The 17,962-nt window shown below is 40.1% G+C and overlaps 1 protein-coding gene across 2 annotated transcripts; it reads right to left on the bottom strand.

Moving 5' to 3' along the window:
• Positions 1-6,239: 6,239 nt before the first annotated feature.
• On the bottom strand, positions 6,240-16,832 carry dctn4 (dynactin 4). 2 transcript variants are annotated; one of them, XM_051419204.1, is made up of 14 exons: positions 16,646-16,832; positions 15,863-15,933; positions 15,586-15,764; positions 15,330-15,373; positions 14,728-14,835; positions 13,934-13,954; positions 12,609-12,682; positions 11,040-11,152; positions 10,836-10,945; positions 10,659-10,732; positions 10,178-10,232; positions 9,867-9,974; positions 7,881-7,978; positions 6,240-7,755 (listed from the first exon to the last, which is right to left on the bottom strand). In XM_051419204.1, the coding sequence occupies exons 1-14, from the start codon at positions 16,778-16,780 to the stop codon at positions 7,536-7,538; spliced, it is 1,410 nt and encodes a 469-aa protein (XP_051275164.1). In that variant the 5' UTR covers positions 16,781-16,832; the 3' UTR covers positions 6,240-7,535. The 2 variants fall into 2 exon arrangements, with proteins under 2 accessions (XP_051275164.1, XP_051275165.1); XM_051419205.1 differs by lacking the exon at positions 13,934-13,954.
• Between the last annotated feature and the right edge of the window lie 1,130 nt (positions 16,833-17,962).

Raw genomic sequence — 17,962 nt, 5'->3', positions numbered from 1 at the left:
TTATGAAGGTGCTGCTTTCGGTGAAAACTCTATTATGTTCATTTAAGAATTTAATTGTAAAATGTATTATATACTACTACCTACACTTGCTCTCTTTCTTTTTGTTTTCATATTCCCACCAAGTCATAGCAAAACTAAATTATGAAATTACACACAACAGATGTGAAACTCCAGCGATGCCTCTCTCCCAACGGTGAAGGTGGTGGTAGGGGGGTTTCTGGGTTCGTAGATGAAGTCGTTTTGGCTTATTGAAGTGAAATTCTCCCCCACCAAAGTCAGAGGATTGGCAACAAGATTATCTTTCCCGCGTAGGCAGGAAATCAGATCTGTGAGCTCCATCAACAGGAAATTAAAGAGAACAACATGGTTTAGACAGACCCCGGTCTACCCAGATCCTCCCAGCAGCAACCTCAACCAGCTATGACACAAGGACGTCCTGACAGTGAAACACTCCTCCGTTTAGTAGATAAACAGCAGTCAGAGTCCTCAGACAGCAGACATCCTTGTGTAAATAATAAATGTTTGGACATTTCTACCTCAAACACTGGTGAATGTAGTCTCCATCCTCTTGTGGGGATTATCTGGGCTCAGTTCATTCATTTCTCTGTTACTTGAAAAAAGGCTCATTTTGGAAAGGCTGCAGTTAATACAGCCTCTAATACGATCCTATATAAGCTCAAAATGGAAGAAGTTCAGCTAACCAGACAACAATCTGTCCCACATGGAAAATATTAATGTTGTTGTAGAGTACACTTGCAGGTATAGACACATAATATGACTTCACAAATGCACATAATAGTCCAGAGGAGCATCTACATAGTTAAACATTCAAAGTACAGCTAAGATACATGATAAGTGGTTGAATCTGTACTTTGTACATACCTCTCTTCGACAACAATTAGTCGACTCACACGAACTGTATGCCATCATGATCTCATTATATGTTCCTTGTTTTATTGTTTTATAGCAGGGATGGCAATGGTATAATGTGTCTTAAATTCTTTGGGCATGACTGAGATTTGTAACTGAGCCCTCTGTTCTCTGCTAACAGTCCCTGTGGGATCTTGAGTCTGACTCTGTTTCCACAGCGGAGCTTGAGTATCTATTAAAACTCTTTTACAGATGATGTTCTCATTAATTCAGTGGGTACAGGTTTAGAGTTAGTAGGGTGCAGGTGGAAATAAAGATCATTTGGGCCTTAAAGATAATCAGTACTGAATCTAAATACCCCCTAAACCTGGCCTTTTAAAGGTCCAGTGTGTAATATGGCAGAAATGGAATATAATATGTTTTCATTAGTGTTTAATCAGCTGAATATAGAAATTGTTATGTTACCTTAGACTGAACCGTTTATATATATAGACACCGCAGGCAGTCTTCCACAAAGGTCGCAATGTTGAACCACAATGTTACTACAGTAGCCCAGAATGGACAAACCAAACACTAGATAGGGGCCGTAGGGTGAATCGTGGGAGTTGCAATCTGCAATTACATCGCTAGAAGCAATTAAAACTGTGAAAACAATATTGGACAACAAATTCAATGATTACGAATAAAAAAAATAATTTAAATAAAATTTTAAAAACTCTGACTACCATAAACAATAGAAAAAAGATGTTCTAAAATAAATAAATAAATATAATAATAAAATAATAAATAAAAATAATTTATCCACAAGAGTAAAACACATATGGTTAGCCCAACAGTAAATGAACAGTTATTTAGACAGCTAGCACACTGTTAGCATTAAACTGATTGCGGTAAATTAACAAAACAAAAGTACCAACAGATAATGCGCCAGTGGCATTTGGCGAGCAGATAAAAGAAACATGTCAGTATTTGATGACAGACCTGACAAAATGGTGGCTGTAACAATGTCAGTTAAACTGCAGCCAGTAGAGGTTGCTACTAGCAACAGAACTGTCCTTGGCAAAATACGATGGAAATGTCACTAAAATACGGTTTTAAATCAGTGGTTCTCAACCCTTTTGGCTTGTAACCTACTCGTGACCTCTCATCACAGGTTGCATAGCTAGAGTAGTCATTGGATGAGTAATTCGTTTTTCCATCTCGGATGTGTCTCAGTTTGATGGTTTGTTTAAAGCCCTGACGGTATCCAATATTCCACAAGAAGAAAAGTTTGAAGCCATGACTATGCAACACTGTATGATGAAAAGCTTTCCAATCTGTTGCTGTTTACTCCAACTACAGTGGACTCTTCAGGGGCTTTTATCGTTCTCCAGCCTTTTAAAGGGTCTCCTCAGCCTGTGAAATGTGCCACTGATAGAGTCTACAACAAATCCACATCTACAGTTTGACATTTCATATTCCTGCCCTGTAAATCCAATGAAGCTCTCATTGATTCCCTACATTGATTTAACTTAGCCTCTCCTGGGTGAAATACAGCACTGCTCTGTGCTGGGAACTTGTGTGTGCATACTGGATTTGAATATACAGTATTTGTGGTGGTGGGTCATGTTGGGCTGGGCTTCGGTGGGTTTGGCTGCACGGCCTGGGACGTCTGCACAGTGGAAAGCAGCCGCCTCTGTCTTCCACATCCATCCACACGTTCTCAGCTGCCAGCACACTATCAGCAAGAGCTAATGGGGCTTAGCTGCTCAAGAAGCCTCCAGCTATACCGTCCACAGTGAGGCAACAATAGTGCTTATATTACAAGTGTTCCCTAATTGCAATCCTTTATTTATTGAACTTGCATTATTGCTGGTGTGTGGCTGAATTTCTTTAGGGCATGTAATTCATTTTGGGGCAATTAATTATCCTTGTTTGGTTGGATACTTATAGACCACAGAGGATTATCTTGTGCCGGGCATCATTGAATTAAGATGTTAGTGTGGCAGGTGCAGAGGTGCATGACTCTTTTCTATAAATGTCAGGGGAACTCAAGCTCTGCTCTGTTTGTTGATATAAGCAAATAAATGAGTGTCATTCATGTTCCAGGTCAAAATGTCCTGTGACTGGAATTATATGTTTGTGCAAAGAGACCCAAAGCCTGCTGGAAAACTCAAACCTATGTGTGACTATGGCAGCATACTCAAGCTCAAGTTGATCGTCAAGGTGTCGTCACAACTCAGTACACAGACTACTGTACATGCTAGTGAAAATAGCCTCTTACTTAATTTGGGAAATACACTTATTTGCTTACTTATTTACTTATATGTGAAGATTGATACCACTATCAAATCTGTCTGCCAGATATGAAGCTGTAGACAGCAGCTGCTGCTTAACCAGGGTTGGGATACAATTACTCAGTCAGTAACCTAATCCAAGTATCACAATATCAGAGAAAATAAATATCAATAAGATGACAATGTAACCTTAGAATAGAAAAAATGGGAACCAACATTTTTAGCATCAACAGTGTGTCCTCTGCTCAGTGTATTTTTAAAGAAAAATGTTTGTATTTTAAAATCTTGTTTATAATCCCCATTTCTACTATATGTAATGTTTTTCTGTAACTGTAATGTATTACTGTAACCTCTTTTTGTGCCCTGAAGGACTGGAAAGAGTTGGAAACAGCTGGTTTTGTCTAAAGGTAAAAACAAATAATATAAAATCAACTACCAGCATATCTACAACTCACTAATTAACACATCATATCTCCTTTTTTAATCCATAAATTAAGCTGTTTTGCTGCTGCTTTATTTATATGCTAATTGCAATGAGAAGCAATCAGCTGCTGGTTCTTTCAGCAAAAAGAAAATTAGCAGATTTCACAAACTGTAGCCAGATTTGTGACTTAAACACTTCCGACATTCAAAATAATTATTTTTAACCTATAATCCGATGTATTTTTGACTTCAGGCAAACATCTTATCTCTACAGGAAGACAGAAGACAACTGTGGCATCTGGTCAAAAATGCAAACTATTCCTTTAAGGGTATTACTTCCCTCACTAAGCTATAGACCAATCTGTCTGATTTCATTTGTACTCCGAGCAAACAGCAGACTTGGAGCTCCCCAGTGGCTTTGGTGGATCCCCAGGCCCCAGTCCGTGGCACTGGCCTCAGCTCGGGGTGCTGACACACTTGTGCCCCAACACACGTAATGCACCCGGCAAGCAATTGAGCAAATAATACATGAAAACACAGAGCACAGGGCTGCAGCCTGACTCCCTGATGGAGAGGGGGGCTCGGAGGGGGTGTCGAGGGTCAGCTGCTTTCTCAGAGCGATCTTTTTCAACCAGACGTCCAAAGTCAACATTCCAGCTAACCTACAGCCATCAGAATGCAGACTGAGAATGAAAGCGAGCGGAAATGGAGGGAGATGGAGTGAAAATGACTTTTTTTTTCCCCCCTTGAAAAAGCTAAGGTTTCACAGGTTTGGCTCTCCCAGCTTTGGAAACCCACATGCCTACAGTTATTCATCTGGGTAGACATCATCAATTACCTCTAATTAACCAGATGATGGTCTGGTGAGCAGAAAATGAAGACGGCGATTAATCACCAAGAGCACCTTCAGGCCTACTGCTCAACTTAAACAAAAAAAGGAGCTTTTGGGGTCTTTTTATGATTCTCTTCCTCATGCCCCCAGAAACAGGGCATGTCCATACTATTCTGGTCAACAAGCAGGAGAAGAAGGGGAGGATTATATAGGCAAAATCTATCCCACTTGGCATATTTAATGAGGAAAGCACACCCCATGCATGTACAGTATGCACTGCATAGTTGATCCGTGAGAGTGGGTAACATGATAGTTGTGCAGACTTCTAGAGGCCATCTTTTTATTATATGGAGGGGATTTACTGCCTCTGTTGAGGTGTAGCTTTTTCTTCTCTTTTACTTGCTTGTGTCATGCTTCCTCTGCGGGTGAGTTACTGGCGGTTTGGACGGTGACGTAATTGTGGAAAGGTCCTGGGTGCAGTCAAACTTGTAATTCGGTGAGGAATTTTTCATCTGGTCAAGGCTGGCCGGGTCTGTCTTTATAAATAAAGATGTTAAGTCTTCAAAAGTGGAAAAACAGGAAGAGGAAAGGAGACACATGAAAGTTCTTTACTAAGCCACTTACTTACCCGACATTGCTGGAACACCCTGATATTAATTTCTAATCCCCATAACATGGTCACAGGTCAGATTTCTATGCTGTTTACAGAATGAGGTTCTACAAATAAGAACACGCTGATGCTGAGCATGAAATAACTCGAGTCTTGATCCAGGAAAATATTATCCTGACCAGAAGAATCCAGAATTTATCTTCCAGACGGTGTTTTTGGGCATCATTCAAGGTCTGCTCATAAGTCAGTAATAAGGTTTCTGCATAAATCTCCTCTACTATATGCACATTCAGTCGTTTTCAATCACTGTCTTGTTCCCATTGAATTCAATTATGGTCATGGCTATTTTTATACAGGTTTAGCACAGCAAGTGTTCATCTTTTTTAATAAAATATGATATTCCCAGCAGGAAGAGCAGGTACAGTACACTACTGCTGTGCACTGAAAGTCAGCTACTGCTATCATCAGCTTTGCTTCGAGTGGGAGTCTGGGCTGTTTCAGTGGCACGGACTCGCTCCATGTGTGCTTTATTACCTCATCTTCAGGGGTGATTTATGGCTCTCACACAGGCCACTCTTCTGAGCTGTTTATATCTGCTGAAGATAAAAGAAAATCATGGCTTTATTACCCAGACGAAGTGGGTCTGTTTACACAGCAGACGAGCCTCATTGGACAGCTGCAACAGGCCTGCATCACACTTATCTGATCTGTCTTTCCAGTGGAAAACAAACCGTCCCATGTGTGCAGAGCATCACTGAACAGGACTGATATATGTTCAATACAAAACGGTATCTGTTGGAACACAAAATCCATTAGTCTACTCCTACTGTTGACAAGCAGACATTTTATTCTCATGACTCATACCCGGAAGAAAAAAAAATCACCCAGCTTTGCTTGGGTTATTATTAAAATGTTTCTGTCTGGGTCAGAGCGCCTCGTACCTTCTCAGCCAAACATTACTGTGATCTGATGTACTATTTCAGCTAGTAGGGTCTGTCAAGATCATACAAATAAAAGGAAGACATTTCCCTGTATGCTTTCTCATGTCTTTACAAAGCTCCCCCATGCAACAGCTACAGTATCTATAAATGCTAACCTAGAGCTCCACCCTGTGGTGAGAAATAGCTAATGCACAGAAGAATTTGTCATCATGTGCTTCAGTGAGTTTTAAAAGTTATAGTCACGCCTAGACAAACAAAATAAAAATAAAATAAAGTCAAGAGGCCTGTTACAGTATCACATTAGTTTATTAGCTGTTACAGAGGATTAACTGTGTTTGTTGGAAGGCTCTGTTTTACTAACACACTGGAGACCAAACATGACAGCATCTTACGATATACACTGACAGAGAAGTCAGTGAATTCTACCGACCAAAATACATTTTTAAATCAGAAAAAAAAATGATAGTGTCTCAGTACATTTAAATTATGAACACTGTAATTTACAGAGCTTCTTATACATCCTCTCCATAGTGCCAATGAAGGTTTTACTTCAGACAATAGTAGACATAGTAAAATCACGGGCAGGTGGTATCACCTTCAACCCACGAACAACCTTTCTGGTAAGAAAACAGTACAGGATTTGTGATGACATTGTCTAATATGTGCAATATTTACCATAGTTGAAGCATGCGAGTTAATACAATACTATTGTCTGCAGAAAAGGGTGTTGGTAAGGATATATAAGCTAAAAGCGCAGAGGTGTATGCTGCACAACTGGTTATCGTTCAGATTGTTCTCAGGTATGATTTCTGATTCTGCTCATCGACGTAATTCAATGTCTACTGTTTTTATACCTTCAGTGCTGTTTTTATTCATGTTCAACCACTCGCTGTCATCTCTGAACAGAAACTGCACTTTTCTACATAAATTAAATACCAGTGTTTCCCAAAAGAATCCACAGTTAATAGATTTAATAAGACAAAACATACTGTAAGTGCAGAGACAGAGGCCAGGTTAGTTATTGCCATTTAAGAAAATACTGTATGTACAACTGTGATAAATTCTGTCGCATTCGAGCAACAGCAAATAGTTTGAAACAAAAAAACAGTTTTTAATAAGTAATATGTGTATATATAATGTTCTGTTGTCTACAAGTAACCTCACACTAAAAGTGCTTTCTACTGATAGATTATATAGTGTTTAAGCTGAAGAGGATGATGGTGATGATGGTAAAATACACTATAACGTCATGTTTTTGGTACTGCTTGTAGCAACATTAAAACAAAAGAAAAACATTAAGTTAAACTTGATGCACTTAAGTTAGTCTGCGGTCAGCCATGTTTCATATAGTTTAATAAACTGGGCTATCATGTAATCACTGTATGTTCTACAATGTATCTGATGATGCAACTTAAGCTTATAAAAAAACTCTGAAACAACTGTATGCTATATACTCTTAAATTGTTCTTACACGTCAATAAGCAGAATCAGAAATCATTCGTAAATTAAATTAATCCCACAGTTTAAAGAAAGTAGTAGAATCCAACACTAGGACTATTTGATGGTAAACGGAGTATTCATGTTCAGGGAGCAAGCGGTCCAAGCTGCAGCTCTACGTGGTGTGTGAGCCAAATGGCCTCGGTGGTGGTTTCGGTTCCCTCCTCACTCGGCCTGACGGGAGCTGCGAGGTTGCGGAAGTCGTGCCGGATCTTAAATGAAACAGCGACATCCGCATCCTCTTCTTTCTGAGGAATCACTTTGATGAAGAACCCAATCTTATTGGATTTCCTGAAGGCAACAACACTGCGGAAAAGTCAGAGGGCTCAGGTTAAGAGTTACCTCACGCTATTAATTCTTTGTGAGTGTAAGAGTGCGTGTGTGCGTGTGTGTGTGTGTGTGTGTGTGTGTGAGAGAGTGTATTAACTTACTCTGGGTCATCCTGGAAGTCCTGAGGTTCAGCCAGTTCATCATACTCAGCAGCAGCATCCTTTCCTGCCAAGACCAGCTCCTTTGTGGGTACTATGACCTAAAAAAAAAAAGTTCCAACATTCAGTGACTTTCAGACTACTGCATGAATCAACCTACATTTTAAATGTCATATGCAACAAAATCAAATGAAAAACAAATCCAAACGTGCTTGGCTTGTTGTTACTTCACTTGGATGTTTGACCTTCACTGTACAGAAGGACGTTTGTGCAGAGTTAGAGACTAAACGTTGGTTTTCACGTTCATCTGTTTGTTTTTATGTTTTACCTTAAATCAGAGTTCATGTAAGTACGAGCATAGTTTTCACAACTAGCTCTAATATGCAACTTACACAAGGGTGATGTGGGAAAAAGAAGCCTACAGTGGACATACACTGAGAATAGGACGTAAGAGACATCATGTATCTAGTAATTAAACTTTAGAAGTGAACAATATTTGCTTATCCACAGATTCAGTTTTTTTCCAATGATAGGGAAGTAGTATATGTAGTTGACACATTTTAACAGTATAATATAACTGTCTGTGAAGCAAAAAATATCAGACACAAATTCATATTCTAATATTTTCATATGTCTGGACAGGAAATGGTGTGCAAAAAAGATGAAAATAATTAACTATTAAAATGGCTTTTGGTAATTTGCACAAACATGAAATAAAGATTAGTTTATGGTCATAATAAATGATGGCTTTAGTCTGATCTTTTGAACCTCTCTACTCCTTTTGAAGGTGTACCAAAATCCAATTTGAATTCAACTTATTCATGTTGCTGCTCAGAAAACAAGTCATATTTGTGTCATGTGTGAGGGACGAAAAGGAACCTGGATCACATTTACGCATTAAATAAATATACTTTACCCTCAGCAAACAGAACACAATGTTTAGATGAAACAGATAATACATATGTAAGAAGTAAGCGAAGCCATCCTTGAAAAGAGCTGGTCGATGAAATCAACCGCGCATGGCTCGCTGTGGTTTGCTCTGGCCTCCAGGTGTTTGAATATCAGATCAAGCAGAATGACAAGACAGCACACCCTGTTTGGCCTTAATGTGAATGGAAATGGGTCATAAAGATGCTCTGTTTTGGCCAGGAGCTCTTCCCTACCCAGTCTGGCCCATGACTTCATCACTAAAGAGGCCAAGACAAACAGCCTGTAGTCACAGAGAGCCTCACAGCATCTGCTGGCAACAGGCAGCTCAGCAGACCATTTACCACAGGAACACGGTACTCTGAGCTGTGCGTGTGACAGCTGACAGATGGAGGTAAAAATGGGGCACAAACGCTCTGCATATGAGATGATGACAGGGATATAAGAAACAGGCAGTGTGAAGGAGCTGAACTCTCTGAAGCTGTCTGGCAAGATTGCAGGAATAATGTGCAATGTTTAAGAATAGGCAGGTGGTAAACAACTGCCACAAGCTGTGACTGTGCCCATTTCTTATATTCTCTATTTAAGCCACGATGGTCTTTACAGCGGGTTCACTGATGTTTTGGCCACCGTGTGGGGCAGAAGTAGTTCCGAACACTCAGTCCTGACAAATCCTCTGATCATCTGACAAATGTAACTCCAATGTTCACCGGCCTTTAAGCTCAGTCTTAGTCTTCATTAACTCCAGACAGAAAGCTGGGTGATAATTCTCTACGGTTTGTCATGAAAGACTCTTTTCACATAATCCTGAAACTTAAGATTCAGGATTTACATAAATAACTATTGATTATTTAAGCTTCAAGTCTCATTAAAAGCAAAGACAAAGAGGCATACAGCCTAAAGTCAATTAAAGGCAGGATTTACACCATCACAGTTTAAATCATAGTGTCAATGGTTGGTAGTAGTTGGGACAGTAATGAGCATTGATTATTTGTGCAATACCCACTAATTGATACTTTCTGTGACTACAGTTTATTTCAGCAATAAAGTATAGTTATGTACCTTGGCAGTGCTGTTGATGTCATCAGGATCTTCATCCTCACAAGCAGCCAATGTCACATGGGTGATGTTCTCCACTGGGTTGGTCAGGGTCAGCAGCACTTGACTCTCCTAAATACAGAGGGACGGGAAAAAGACAAAAGTTGGAACCAAATTAGCCTTCAAATCTGGTTGAGTTCACTTAGAAAGCAATGTAGTGCAGCTCTGGTCTTTTTTTGATTGTTAACAAAAAAGAGGGATTACGTTAAGCTCATGAACAGAATGAATACAATATGTTACAGAATTATTTAACCAGAACCAGTGCACACACTGACCTTCATGTACCGGAGATTTGGAATGGACATAATTCTCACTTCGGGGATGTAACTCCTGTGGGAAGGAAGGCAGAAGGCCAATCAATAAACTGTAACACACGGACAGCATTCAACCACATTCATTAAAAGCTGAAAGTGGATCTCTGGTGGTGGTACTAGCCAAAAAAGTCTGAGAACATCAGTATGCTATTTGTAAAGTACGGATTACCCCCAAGACAGTCAATAGAGGAAATTGGGTTTATAATTCAGGACACAGTTTTAGATCTTGTATAAAATGAGGTTATTTTCCACGTAGAAATCACTACATCTGTTCCAGCTACTTTGGCACGAACAATTTCCTGAACGTGTGCTTATAATTACACTTGTCTAAAATTAAACTTTGGGATCTTAATCTAATTAAACCACACCAGTCTCCAGGCTGATTTATATTTTCATTAATGAAAACTCATGTTTAGGACAGAATCTGATGACCAATACTCACACAGCCACCAGCTGTATTTTAAACTTGATTGAAGTGGGATTAAACTCTGGCTTACTCAAATTGTGCTCACATTTCTGGAGGAGGAAATGAAGAAAAAAAAATTATCTAAATGTGATCTACATACAAACAACAGCCTCTGATTGATACGGTAGAGTATGAGCCTGAAGTTGTACTGACCCTGCAGCGCAGTGAGCGCTTCATCAGGAGGTGTTTGTGTCTGGGGTGGAGCTGAGACGCCCCTGCAGGCTGGAAGTCAGGCTGCAGAAGCCGCTGGCGCAGCGTGGTCACTGGGAGGACACAACGAAAACTCAGATTCAACTCTACCTCGATTAGAGAGACGAAAATGATCTGTATTGTTCAGTGAGGCCTAAACGTACATACCCTCTGGTAAGCTGATGGGCCTGGTATAACAATCTTCAGGCAGTGGTTCCACTTCATCAAGGGCCTGGGCAGGTTCAATGGTGATCTCCTTCTGGTCCTCGCCCTCTTTAAGGCTAGTGAAGTTACACAAATACTGCTATCAACAATCTGTTGTATCTCTTATCATGATTGCATTTAAAAAGGCCCACTGTGCAACATTTAGGAGGAGATTGTCCTGCATGCTTGGAAGGCTGAGCTGTATTTAAATGGTTGCAAACTGCAACTTCACTGATAGATGTCGCTCCATCCTACAGACTGGTGGAAACTGAAAGCTGACTACACTGTAAAGCATAGTGAGTAGTGCTGTCAAACGATTAGTGAGGTGTTTTTACACCACTCAGACCACATACACATTACAACAGATTTCCTAACAGTTCCGTTGGTTTAAGTTTTAGGACATTAACTTTAGGCTTTAGACTTACATTTTGTATTTCTTGGTAGCCACTAGTTGCCACACCTTGCAATCCAGTAGGTATTTCAGTCTAGAAGCTACATTTTATTGTATTTTTTGTTTTAAGTTACATTAAAATTGCATGGTTATGCAGTTGGGATAAGAAACTTTCAAGATCTCCATGTTGGTGCCTTCAAGGACACTATAACACGGTTGGGCGACTGGACGAATACATTGGCAATCAGTCTGTAGCTGGTTGTTTTTTTGGGGCAGCTTTTGTCATGTTTTGGCAAACTTAATGGCGCCTCTGAAGAATAAGAGTTGCTCAGTGACAGACGTTCAGCGGCGCAGTACACACGCTCAGCCAAAGATCATGACATTTTTTTATGTTGCTTATTAAAGCTATTAGCGGTTGTTGCATGTAGTGAAATCGCGACTCATCTCCCAGCTGAAACTACTGGCTGGTGATCGTGAAGGGGTCGGGGTGCCGGCGCAGCACGACTATATTGGCAGTTGACAAATATTGGACTTAGGGTGGCCGGATGGAAGATTTTAATATACTGCCCAACCCCTACACTACAACATTCAAGATTTTAGTCTTTGCTATTGAACGGTAATCTATAGAAAACAAGAAATAACCAGATTCACATAATTATTTTCATGATGTTCTAGCCTGCTTTACATTTCTCTTCTGGATCTGACAGCATACTTTGTCAATACTGTGCCTTTTGTCAGCCAATTATTAATTTTCAGATGTTAAACAGGGTCCTTGACTGCACCCCGGTGGTGAAATTTAAAAATGGTCTTTACTCACAAGGGAAATGGAGTAACTTTGAGAAAAAATAAGGGTGACAAACTGTTCACTGTGATGGATTACGTATGTATCTCAAGCCAAGTTTCAAGGCTCTGCAAATTGATTTTCATGGCTCACTGAAATTAATTAAACAATGGCTGCTGGAAGGTAAGGGATCGATTCATCTAAGTCACCAATAATATGTATGTACACAATGTGTAGTTACTGGGTGGAAACATGGAAAACCAGGGGAGCCGTCCTCTAATTTTACACTTAGTCTTATTGAGGAGGAAAAAAATGTGGAGTAATTTGCAGCATATGACAAAAGAGGTAAAAGATCACTCACGAAAGGCCAGCCAGGCTTGATATGGGAGCTCCAGACCTCTGCCTCTGCAGTCTGGTTCCAAGGCCATATTTTTCCTGAGTGAATTTATGAGGGGAAAAAACAAAGATTAGGCATTCTGGAAAATGAAAATTAAGGAGGACTTTGAGTGAATCTATGAAAATACCTACTCTACAACATTTTTTTCTACATAACTACTTCTATCACAACGTCTTGACAGTTATGACAACTTTTAAAAACAAAAATCAAAACAAATGGTATTTCACATTTAAATAAACAATAAATAAGCCAAAGTAAATGTCATTGGTTTTCTAGTAAGAGACATTAAGAGCCTGTTTACACCTGCTATTAACATGCATCGAGATTGGACCGGAAACAGACAGCTATAAATACAAGCATATGACCACCAAGATGCGCTGTGATCTGATCACTCAAACCATTTGCCAGGGTGGTCTGGGACACATTTGACCCCATATCTTTTTGTAGTGTAAAAGCTAATGCATCCTGGGGCACAGTGAAGGACTGCCTGACTGTCCTGTAAGTACACGGAAACATGCTGTCTATGTGGTTCATGTTTGGGCTCTCTTACCTGCCAAGTTAAGCAGCAGATATTAGTGAAAACACAGTTTCGGCTGATGAACTTGTAACTACAATATCCTCAGACTCCCTCAAATTTTGAGAGCTGAGTGAGGAGTAACTTTATAATGTTGTGAAACACTATTTACGATAGATTCTTCATTATCTGGGCCTTCTTGTAAATCCGGTAAACGTTACACATTAAGTTATTTCTTACGTTGTCTGTTTGTCCCAGTGTGTTGGCTACTATTGTTGGGTCACCGGTTAAAAACGCATTTGGTCTTTGCAAACAGGAAGCATGTCCATGTTTCTATGAATATAGAGCAGGGAAGTGAGATCTGATCACAAGCAGTCACTTGAGACGCATGTGCAGACGCCAGGCTTAAACTGACATACTAAGACCTGTCTGCGTGTGTTTAGATCACCCCAGACGCATGTTAATATATCAATAAGTGTAAACAGGCTCTAACAGGAGCCCTCTTGCCCAGGATAGAGGGAGAGGTTCAGAACTTAATGTAATATGAAAAATATTTTGTTCTGGTTACACAGACTTCAACAAAGTCTTCTATTAATTCTCTCCCTCTATTCAAAATAAAAGCTCCCATTGTATGGATCTCGGTCTCGTTTACCCAAGGAGACATTCATGTGATCTGTGAGGCCACTCAGTAACAGATTAGACAGGGACAGAGATAAAAAGAAGACAGCACTACTGTAAAGATGAGACTATCCAAGTTGTGAAAAATACAACTCACCACCACATGAATAGTGTGTTGCTGGGGGGGTAAAAACCAAAATATCAGAGTGCATAAGCAAAGAAAAAGAGAGAGAACAAAGAACCAGGTGAAACCAAAGCGTTAGCATTAGTGGCATTTGGTGACATGCAACAGCAACAGAAATGCATCAGTGATGGAAAACAACTGCAGGACTTCAGAGCTTAAGTGTTTACAAATGGTTCCAACACACAAAAAGAAAGACTGGTTTGCATTATTGGATGTTAATCATTGTAAAAGCAGAATGCAGGAGGTGTAAACAATGTGCCAACAAGCTTAGGAAGCATGAAGACCATGTCCACACAAGAGCAACCAAATTAGAAAGTCTTAAATTTTAAAAACATTTTCTGCTCTGTTTTAAGACAGAAAAAGCTGATGTTTTTTTCTGTTGGTGTGGGGAACTTTTCCAAAGCAACCTGAAAACATTTATGATGTTTCCACATGTAAACAGCATTTTCAAATGTATCTCCCCAAGTATTGACAAGGTGCTAATCTTGCCCTCCAACCAAACACTCCAGCAGCTGATAATTATTCCCTCCTGCTTGGGTTAAAGATGCTCTAATCATATAATATCCTCAATGGCATTTTGAGTGTACACTTGGTTATACTGTTCAGATTTTCTTAAACGCATATAATTGTTGATCCAAGTTCTTCTCCAACCATACCTGGACATTTTAAAGAAAATTACACCAAAACAACGGCTGTTTAACATTTGAAAAGGTTGAAAAAAAAAGGGGCATGACATTTCTGAAAAGGCTGAAGTGTGCGTAGAGTACCGAGAAAGCTAAAGGCATGCACTGCCGTCTCCTGGCCAGCTTCTTCCTGTCTCTCTCCTGCTTCTCTCTGTGGGCCAGCTGCTGGTAATACTCGATCAGCTTGTTGATCTGTAGGGAACAGAAATTTCAACCAGAGACTGGTCATCAATGTGTCATGTATTTTTTATGAAAAATACCCCCCATCCACTCAGAGCACAGTACAATGAGAATGTGAGATACTTTCAAGTAACACAATAGTCCAGGAAGGCATCACAGTAAAAAAAAAAGTGTCTTCCCTTAACAAAAATGAGTTAACAGTCTTTGAATTAACATGTGAAATGTGGGAATAAAATATCTGAAGGTGTGAAAATTCAATATTATTTGCTTTAATAAACACTTCAATTGTGAAAAAATGAAAAGGAGGCATTTATGATGTGTTGTTTGTGGCCTCAGCAATTTAGCAATCACTAAGTTAGTGATTAGTTACTTTGCTTTTGCCTGTGGTCGGCTATGTGTGGGTGTCACTTATTCAGAAACACATCTATTTAAAACACAAGTAATGCATGATCAGAAAACATGTGAGCAACTCGAGAGAATTTAAACTGCCCCGAGGGAAAACTTACCCGCTGAGAATGAGTGTTCTCTGGCTCTTGCCAACCACCACTGGCTGCAGTGGAAAAAAAAAAAATCACCAAAATGTAAGAAACAAAGACAACAGACAGCAGCTTTCTTCAAGAGCTGAATTAACGAGTAACTGTAGACCTACAGCAGGACTTTTACACAGTATGGTGTTTTGGTACAGTTGATGCTACTCCGATTTAAAAATCAAAAGACTGTAGATATGACCTAATAATGTGTCTTCATTATATCAGCACCCACCAACGGATTTGTCAGCCATTCCCACATCCCTGGAGGTCCAGCGACAGAAGCCGCAGGCCAGGTAGTAGGCCTTCTTCATGGCCGTCTTGGTGGGGTCATCGGGCAGAGGAGCTGGGATGTTGGTGGCCCGAGTAGACAGTGTGTGCATGCAACATGGGCAGTCGAAACAATTTGCACACCTGCAGACATTAATGACATAAATATGATAAAGATATGTAGATTTCTTTACACTGCTGCACCTTATAAACACTGCCAATGGTCTGCACATCAGTCTCACCTGTTCTTTTTAAGCTTAGCCTCTGCAGATGGCATGTTCTCCAGACAGCTTGGACAATAGTGGGAGTCCACCTGATCACCAAAAACAAGGGTACAGAGAGGAGTCCGTCACAACTGTGCATCCAAATCTAAAAGCTGATTTAACACTGACTTCCTAATTGTTGGATTATCCGAGTAAACATAAACAAACGCGACTACCACTGAATATCGTTGGGCATTTTTTTGGAAGCAGTGAGGACCTGATTATGTTTATCATGAGGCAAGATTAATGTGTTTCCGTACCAACTGTCTGTAATCACACGTTTACAAGGAACAATCACTGACTGGCTGTATTAAATGGGAATAAATGAAGAATCTAAGTCAGTCTGGGTGTGGTGTCCTTAACAGTGAGCCACGTTCACAAGCTGGATTAAGACAGCCAGGATGTAAACGGAGGTGGCCTAAGCTTGTAATAAATAGTTTCTACTCGTCAGACATGCCGTTCATATTATTTACGGATGAATACTTTCAACATTAAAGAGACGCTAACCGCTAGCTAGCTTGTTCGCCCATTTGTGCTGTGCTAGGCGTTAACTCCAACGGAAGTTAAACGTCTCTCCTTTCGACCAATGAGACGAGGAGAATGTTGATTGACAGGCGGCTCCGCCATAGAATGCGCGAAGAGCTCGGCCTAGTCCCGCCTACACGTCAAAACCGGCTAACAACAAAAGTAGCCGCTGACTTAGACGAAGCTAACAGCTAGCTCGTCAAAAAAAAATAAAATTAAATAAATAAATCCACGTACCTCGTGAGACACACATTCCAGAGATCGGAGCTCACTACAGTAGCGGCAGAAATAAAGTTGAGACAAAGGGGCTCTGATCCTTTTCTCGCCGCGGACCAGATAAACGACTCTATCCGGCTGCAGAAGGGACGCCATCTCTGACCACAGCCGCCGAGTCCGAGGGCTCAGTCACTGCGCTGCTGGTTGTCAACCGCGTCTGAAAACACTGCGAGCTCAATGTCGACCTCATGTGGGGAACTGGGGAACTGCCAGCCTCCCCCCCACACACACACCCATGGATGTATGGGTTACTGGATGGGTTTAGGGGAGTAAGGGGTCAGGGAGCCCCTGTAACTAACTCATAAAGGGCTTTAAGTTTCTGTAATGTCTCTATTAAAGCCTCTGGTGTTGTGGAAATTAGGTATAAATCCTCTCTTCATAGCCAGCATGAACAAAATACAGATTTCAACTAACAGCAGTAGTTAACAGTTATAGTTAACAGGGCAAAATGACCATAAGTGGCGCCCGAGGGACAAGACCAGACATAATCCCTCTGACTGGTAAACAATATACAATGAACCCAAATTGTGGATGCAGGAAGTTTATGTAAGAAGAGCAATTTTCTAACTTTTCCTGAACATCAGAGTTTTCCCTTTTCTCAGAATGCTGTTTTACATACAAGGAGTTTGCCTTGGTTAGTTGGTGCATAACAATTAAACATAGAATAATATAAATAAAGGTTAAAATAGAGACAATAAAAGGAGACTATATATATATATATACAGAATATAAACAAGTGAAGAGCTGTACAGAAATGTGGCTGAAGAATCTGCAAGTTTGTGAGATGTAACAATATTTGCAATGTGCGAAGATAAAAAGTACATTCATAAATCTACATAAATATAAATCCTGCTTTCTTTCTGTCTGTATTATACATTTTCTTTATTTTTAACAATCATACACACTGAATAGGCTTATTGTTTGACAAATTCAGTGTTTTTTCTCCCTGTTGCTTGGCCATTGTTCTAATATTTTACCAATGCAGGACGAGGCTGTTGAGCAGAGACTCTGTGAATATATCCTGTACTCAGGTCTTCAAAGTTTAGCTCTTAAATGATATTCTAAACATTAATAAATATTCAATTTCGTTTTATTCACAGAATTTAACTGAACGTTGAGACGATATACGTCTACTGTGTATATGTTTTAAGTTTTCTTAAGGACTCGAAACCCCACGTGAAGCTTTGGCGTCCCCTAGTGGGGGTCCAGACCCCCAGGTTGGGAACCACTGTCATAATCCATACATGCCCACACCAGACTAGTTTTGAATGAAACACC

Source organism: Dicentrarchus labrax, unplaced genomic scaffold (assembly GCF_905237075.1).
Source record: "Dicentrarchus labrax unplaced genomic scaffold, dlabrax2021, whole genome shotgun sequence".
In the NCBI taxonomy this organism is placed as follows: Eukaryota; Metazoa; Chordata; class Actinopteri; family Moronidae; genus Dicentrarchus; species Dicentrarchus labrax.
The sequence above is the reverse complement of the archived record's forward strand: the minus strand, read 5'-3'. Positions and strand labels throughout refer to the sequence as shown.